The 7,830-nt window shown below is 33.5% G+C and overlaps 1 protein-coding gene across 1 annotated transcript; it reads right to left on the bottom strand.

Moving 5' to 3' along the window:
• Positions 1–2,020: 2,020 nt before the first annotated feature.
• LOC114258578 (nuclear localized protein) lies at positions 2,021–6,254 on the bottom strand. The gene is made up of 7 exons (XM_028198546.2): positions 5,583–6,254; positions 5,397–5,473; positions 5,224–5,286; positions 4,864–4,965; positions 4,708–4,773; positions 2,796–2,874; positions 2,021–2,618 (listed from the first exon to the last, which is right to left on the bottom strand). Exons 1-7 carry the CDS (start codon positions 6,034–6,036, stop codon positions 2,215–2,217), a joined length of 1,245 nt encoding a protein of 414 aa, XP_028054347.2. The 5' UTR covers positions 6,037–6,254; the 3' UTR covers positions 2,021–2,214.
• Positions 6,255–7,830: the final 1,576 nt, after the last annotated feature.

The raw sequence follows: 7,830 nt of genomic DNA, 5'->3' as shown, positions 1-7,830 counted from the left end.
ATCCTCCGAACAACCTCTCAGTCAACCAATTCCACTTTAATCCCAACGGATTATTTCCAAATACCATTTCCTTTGGGTTACTGCTAGTCTGCTTCTCCAAGGACTTTCGTAGTTTGAACGGACTCTGAATCCGAACCTTCCTTTTGCAAACAAACATGATACTGGTGCTCCCAACAAACTAATAGTCCAATCTGGCCCTTGATATCAAAAAACAAACAGGCGTATGCATGTATTTATACAAGAGTGAGTTTTTAACACGAGTTTTGGGAGTTTCAATAGAAAGTTTTGTTTTGTTTATTTATTTATTGTTAAACTCCAATCTTTTACAAGAGCAAATTGGGCATAAGAAAATTTTGATAAAGTTTACCATTAATTTGTATTTATTTTTTTATAATTACATTGATTTGTAATTTCCCCTCAAAAGGAAAAAATTATAATTCAAAGTAATTTTTAAAAAATAATTACAAATACATAAGAAAACTTATATTTTTAATTATTAAAATATGTAAAGTTTATTATTAATTTATAATTATTTTTCTTACAATTACATTGATATGTAATTTCCCCATATAAAAACATATGGTTAAATCCATTGATTTTGAATTTTAAAAAATGAGTGAATATCCATACTTCATAATTTTAAACAACTTCCATATAATTTTTTTTTTAATCTATGAGGCAAAATTTCCAAAAAATGAGTGCATGTCCCTATCCCTTTGCGATATTTGTCTTGTATTTCATAATAGGTTTTTGGACTGAAAATAAGATTTAATGGGTAATAAATCTTAAAAGTAAGATCAATTGACAATTTACCCAAAAATTAATGGTATGCATTAAGAAAAAAAATTCAAAAATTTCAAATTATATGTAGTATAAACTGAGAAGTGGTGTGTACTAATTTAATTATAGACGTGCAAATAAATTTTTTGACAAGTGGCATTTATAATTTTCCACACCATATAGACTAATTTGTGTTTAAGGCACTCATGTGTACTTTGGGGGGCTCTGCCCCTTTATTTATTTATTTTTTCAACAGATAGACTAAGGGTTCAGCTTTAGAAGTGTAAAATTATTTTTTATTTTTATTTTTCATTGATTTATGTAGCTTGGCTAGATTAAGGTATATTATATTAAGATCAATGGTAAATTATATCAATAGTCCTTATATTTTGTTGTTTATGTTATTTTAATCCCTACACGTTTAATTGGGTCAATTTTGATCCTTAATTTTAGATTTTGTATCAATTTAATCTAATTGATAAATTTGTTAGGTTTTTTGACAAAAAATGTTCACTGAGTTGGTTGACGTTAAGTCAATGAATCTTCACTATATTTGAAAAATAAAGTTTGGAAAAGAAATTTTGTTCGAGTACTAAACACCGAAACAGAATAATTATCAATTAAATTAAAATAGCAGATTCTATTTTATTACTAAACAAAATAAAATCTGGAAAAGTAGAAATATGGATTTAATAAACAAATCAGAAAATAGGAAAAATACTTACAAAAATAAATTTTCTAAAAAGATCAAGTCTAGTGTTTAACGCTGTTTTTCTAAGACAGATTCGTCCTCCTCGTGGTGCTATTGGAATTTGGACGTCTATCTCCTAGAATAATACGATCCACGACAAACAGTAACAACATTACAAACTGATTGCCCAGCAAACACACTTTATGTTTATACTCTCTCTCAAATTAAACAAATGTAGTAGGGATGTAATCTATTCGATAGTGCTAGTATTTAAGTAAAAGTTTTTACCAAAATGATATTGTCGGTCCTATTATTTTGAGTACCGATACAAACCGTTTCGCCTATCAAATTGCACCAATTGAAATGGTTTGGTTTAGTACGGTTTAATCAATTTAAAATCTGTCAAATCCAAGGAGGCATCCATGCTTTCCCCTATATAAAAACATCCAATGGTTTTAAATTTTGAAAAATGAGTGAATATACGTGCATCATAATTTTATACAACTTCCAAATAAGTTTTTTAAATTATGAGGAAAAAAACCAAGAAAATTAGTGAATATCGTATCTTTCTACGAATTGTCTTGTATTTCATGATAGGTTTGAAGGGTGACAGAAGGCTACAAAAACGCTTTTTAAGCATCTATACATGTTCCTCTCAGGAGGACTATTTTTAGCAAAAAGTGAAAAATAACCAACTTATACATTTTATTTATTTATTTTGACAACTGTGAAAAAGCTTCATATCAGAATAGAGAGCCTTCCTCCAGAGAGTCAGCAGCAAAAAGTTCATTTAGCTGTTCATCTGTCCATTCTGGAAGTGAGGCTCTTGACATTAGTTGCTGTCTTTGCTTCTCACCTCCATTAATTTCTTGATCATTCTGTTTCTCAATCAACTTAGCTTCCATACTATTGTGTTCGAGTCTGCTCGGTGAAAACCCTCCATTTTGCAATGTGTTTGCATCCTTCGAACCCAGTTGGTCTGCATCAACTGTCTCTATGCCGATTGAGTTGATGATTTCTTTTTCTGCATCTTGTCTCTCCAAGGGCTCAATCTCTACCATATCATTTTGGTCTCTTCTATTTGTGCTGCTGCTACAAACCTCCAAAGGCAAGGTCTTTTGCTTGTTACCCAGTTCCCTACTGCATTCTGATAACGTGAAAGGGTATCGATAAGAGTTTAGTTATCCAAAACATTCACTTCAAAAACAAAATATAAAAACAACAAAATATATGGAGAGTCGTATCATTCGATTGCATCAGAAGCTGTAAATGTTAGTGCAGAATAATGCGTTTGATTGCATAGAATGAAAAGAGCGTCACCAACCATTAACAAGAACAGTAGGTTTGATTGCAGATACAGGATAATTTTGCTGTAGCAGAGGTCCACTGTCCTTAGAAATTATCTGTAATAATAAGAATAAATTTGTAACAGACATGGCACAAAGGAGTTATTGAGGGCATATCTGAAAATAGAAAATAACTAGACAACTGCTATCACAACAATAGTCACCTGCACATTTTGCTTGTCTGTAATTTCTAAAGTGAAGGTTGCTCAGAAATTGGACCCCTTCATGGAGAATAAGACCTTTTCGATTCCACTGTAAAGTTTATTTGAAGTCTGTTTTATTCAATCACAAATATTGATTGAGGCTAAGGTTCTAAACTTCATATGGGGTTGAAATATCATGGAGTGTTTCAATAGAAAGTTAAATTTTGTAGAATATTTTTGCATGTCTGTCTCAGTATGTGAACTGAATGATAAGACAAGTGATGTGGAGGTGGCCGCCTAAAGGACGATACTGAGATAGATATATGATTAGATATGAAATGTATTGGCTAGTGGGCTGGCTAATAATGTGAATTATGCTATAGTAATGTTCTTTTTTCAAAGACAAGAACTATGGATTAGGATCCTAATCACCTCTGAAAATGACTGAATAATATAAAATACCAAAAAAAAGGCTCTACAGACTTAGGGGTTGTTTGGGGTGTCCTAAATAAGTGTACTTTTTGTCTTTTTAGACTAAAAAATTAAGGACAAAAATATGAATGTTTGAGTTAACTTTTTGACTTTTTATAAAAAAATGTGTATTAAAAAATTGTATAAATTAGTGTGTAGGAGAAAATTAGAATTGGGAGTTGTGCAATCGTAATTGTTGACTTTTGGTGAATAGTGTTAACTTTTTAACTTTTTGAGTAACTTTTTGGCTTTTTGACTTTTTGACTTTTTATGGACTTGACAAATTTGGCCTAAAATTTTCATTCCTCTAAACCTCAAAAATTAAGGGCACCACTTCACACCTAGTAAACTTGTTCAATTGCCACACATTTTTGGCCATATATTTGAAGACAACATCAAAGAATATGATGATCTTGTTTTGCTTGCTTTTCCACCATAGATAGAATTTTTTTTATAAGTTTCTGAATCTCCTCGATGAAGAGTATATAAAGTTTTTCTCAACAAAGTAGTTCATCTAAAAGCATTTCCAACATTTCCAAGCAATAATTGAATGGGATGTTGGCTTTTTGGCTAAAATAGCCAAAAAACCAAACACCCAATCACATCACTCTCTCTACTTTTTTGCATGTGAGCTCTGAGTTCTCCCAAACCACACTTGGACAAAGCTTGCTAAACTCTTCTAAAAATAGGGGTCAAACAACATTATGAATCAATTTCATCCAAGAAATATTAAGGAGTTAACTTTTGAGACTTTAATTCAATTCCCACCATGTGAGAGACATGTCTAATGTCAACAGATTTAGCTGAAGTTGAAGCTCTAAAATTTTATAAAACCAAATAATTGTCTATTTGAAAATCTACCTCTCCTATCAATCCAAACAAATTAATCATGTTTGCTTAGTGACAAAAAGTCTACCCAAATTGAGAGTTCAAGAGCCTGGAAAAAACCGAGGCATATCTCAAGTATTTTCCATTTTATATCTCAAACATACAAGCAAACTGGCTGTGGATAAAATTTCTTCAAAAGCATTACATAATCTAGGTTCGCACAAGGCTTTTTTATTTTTTTTTAGTTTTGATCTGCATCAATCAAATATTATTAAAAAGAACATAGGTGCAAGATTATTATTAATATAAAAAGCCCACAAGAAATGTAGGAAATGGTAATTCTTGTTAGCATGGTTAGCCACTTCCCTTAATGATGCAAGCAATATGGTTAGAATATGCTGAAATACTGAGGAATTTGTGTAATTCTAAAATTAGGAAGAACAATTACCTTGACCACATTACTTGGTGTTACGTTGAGATAATGTGCTGATCGCGAAGGGGTAAAAACAGCAACCTAAAATACCATACCATGCTTATGTTAATCACCTAATGAAGAAAATGATGTCATAAACTGAAGCATCACAAGACATTTCGGGAGACAGACCTTCTGAAGTATCAAGACAGAGCCAACAGAGATCTCCCTTCCAAACTCAACCTCAGCGATAACTTTGCGATGAATGTTAGCACAAATTGATCCTGTAGGGTCCTAATGCCAAACTCAATCCCAATTAATAACAATTAGAACAACATCTACATTACACCATACCATATCCTTGTCAAAAAGTCCAGAACACAGAAACTAGATGAATGGATAGGATTTCTGAGAAGTGGGTCTTACTAATAAATCTCATAAAATCTTATCCAATCTTATCTATTCATATGTTTTCTATGTCCATCCGGTTATGTATTTGGTCTATGTGTTCCTAACATTGTCATATCCTTAGAACTATACATTTATTTATACCTTCAAAGCCACCATCAGATCACCAAAACCATTTGGTGTGGATGATTTAATGACTGCAACAACCTGATCACACACCAATCACAAATATGAACAATATTTATGTATATACATATATATATATATATATATATATATTCACAATAGCACGAAATTGATGGTTGATAATATAATACCAGATCAACACGGTCAATGTTTAGGCATTTCTTGATAGAGCTCAAAGGTGTACTAGGAGGCCAACCATCCACCATTCCTGAAAAATCCCCAAAATTCAACAATCAATTAACAGACAATCCAAAAAAACCTATGCAGTAATTAAATTAAAATAACAATAAAACATCAATTGGGTTGGTTGGCTATACCTTGGCGATCCAGAAATTGAAGTGCAAAAACCCAAGGGTTGCGCTTGAAATCATCGTCCTCTTCTCCATCTTCCACGGCCCTCCTGATATATTCCTGGGTAGTAGGGATAGGAGACTCGTCGGAGAGAGGGTTTCGATTGCGGAGGACCATGGCGGAGAGAACGGCACCGGCGGGGCCCGGAATGAGCCGGGGAGAGCGGGAGGGTTTAGGCGGTGGCGGAGGGTCTAATTGGGCTTGTGAGTGTAGTTGAGAATTTGGAGTGAGTAGGGTTTCAGAGAAGTTGGGTTGGAGAATTGAGTGATGTGATGGTGGTGAGGTATTGGGATTGCGGTGGTGGTTGGTGGTGGCGGTTTGGTGGCGGCGTTTGCAAGGGCGGAGGCGGAGGAGAGAGGGAAGATCAGAGTCGTCTACGTCTAGCGATTCTTCCCAGGGTTCGTGTTCTTCGTCCTCCATTTGATTCCAATATTGTGATTTTTTTGAACGCACGAAACACTTCAATCTTCACGCGGGAAACAAAATGGATGGGCTTGTCTCCCTTTGTATTCTTCTATCTCCATAATTTTAACCGTTTATAATTCTATAACTCATTATAATAATTTATGGGAAAATTATCACGAAATCTCATTTGGGAGACTTTTGGATTGAGAGATCCCCTTTTTTTTTTTTTTAATACTCTCACTAGTCCTATTTGTATGGTAATATTTACCAGCAAATCTCGTGCATTGTTGGCGTGTGGATTTTATTAATTTTTTTACCCATGTATTGTATGTAACGTGTTTGGTAACAAAACAGAAACACCACATCAACCACATCAACAACATTAACCATCCCACACTCATTACCCCCACACCACACAACCCCCAACCATCTACACAAACCATTCACACAACACTTGCCACACAAATAAAAATTAACCACACCTACTGGGTTGCCATAACTAGGTTGGACGTATGGCGCCGCTCACGTCGATTGGAATACATGCCTTGCCGTAACGTGGAATGTGGACAAACTTCAACAACGCTGAAGATAGAGACCACTACTCCAATGAAAATGACAAAAATGAGTTTTTTTGACAGAATCTACTCCGATGAACTTTAACCACGCCGAAGCTAAACTGTTTGACAAAATCCCCAAATGAGTATGACAAAAACGTTGCTCCGATGAAAACCCAATCGACAAAAACGTTGCTCTGATGAAAACCCAATCGACAAACGCACAAAATTAGTGGTATGTGCTCGGAATCTGAAATTTTGGGGGTTCAAACAATTGGGTTGGATCCGAACGTGGTTTGATCGAAATCCTCAATTTTGGGAGGTTGAAACGTTTGGGTTGGTTCCGAATGTGGGCTACCATATCGCATGTTGAAATCCTCAATTTTGGGAGGTTGAAATGTTGCGATTGGTTCCGATGTGGTTCGTGAAATTGAAGTGAGACATCAACTTCTATTTGATCTACATGATGTGGTCCACGAAGTTGTGTTTTCTGCAAAATAATGGGTTGTCTTCAAATGTGGGCTTCAAGAAATTATGTGGGCCACCACAGTGTGGGTCATCAAAAACGTGAACAAATACTAAATCCTAAAAAAGCTATAGTAAACTTTTTCCAAACGTTACATATACCCACATCAATCAAACATAATATCACTAAACCAAAAACAATTCATTCATGGGCAAAACTGTCCACCCCCAAATAATGGGACCTTTGGGTGTACAAAATTAAATATGAGACTTATTAGATTACAATTCCACCTTTTAGGATTTATGGGTCAATTCCCCTTAATTTATACTCGTTTCATCTACTCTCATTTTATTAGTCTATTATTTTATTTCTTGTTTTCTCAAAATATTTGTCCACTTTAAAAAGTCAAAATTCTAAATTTATAAGTTTCTAAAATTATTCCTTATAAATATTTAAAAATTAGCACATCACCCGTACTATGCACGTGGTTGAATTTAAAAACTATTTATGATTATGTCAAATATATTTTTAAATTGTTAGCATAAAATATATGTAATTTAAAAAAAATATTGACATTGCATAATTAAAGTAATAAAAATAAGAATTCATTACATTTGTTCAGAATTCACTAAATAAATAAAACAAAGTATAAAAAATCTAAATTGTTGTGGGTTTTCCATTAGCATTCCTGGATTGTCAACATAATAGTTAGTATTATAATTGATAAACAACACATATTATGTATTTATAAAATGTTATACTTACATATTTTTTGGGGGGTAAATTAAA

Source organism: Camellia sinensis, chromosome 15 (assembly GCF_055761805.1).
Source record: "Camellia sinensis isolate YWXY chromosome 15, ASM5576180v1, whole genome shotgun sequence".
NCBI classification, from domain to species: Eukaryota; Viridiplantae; Streptophyta; class Magnoliopsida; order Ericales; family Theaceae; genus Camellia; species Camellia sinensis.
This window is presented reverse-complemented; position numbering and strand designations above follow the sequence as displayed.

Excerpts from the sequence above, each read along its gene's own strand:
- LOC114258578 (XM_028198546.2), bottom strand. The coding sequence starts at position 6,036 with ATGGAGGACGAAGAACACGAACCCTGGGAAGAATCGCTAGACGTAGAC. Across the intron at positions 5,474-5,582 it reads TCAATTTCTGGATCGCCAAG|GAATGGTGGATGGTTGGCCT; the intron begins GTATAGCCAACC and ends GGGATTTTTCAG. Across the intron at positions 5,287-5,396 it reads ACATTGACCGTGTTGATCTG|GTTGTTGCAGTCATTAAATC; the intron begins GTATTATATTAT and ends GTGTGTGATCAG.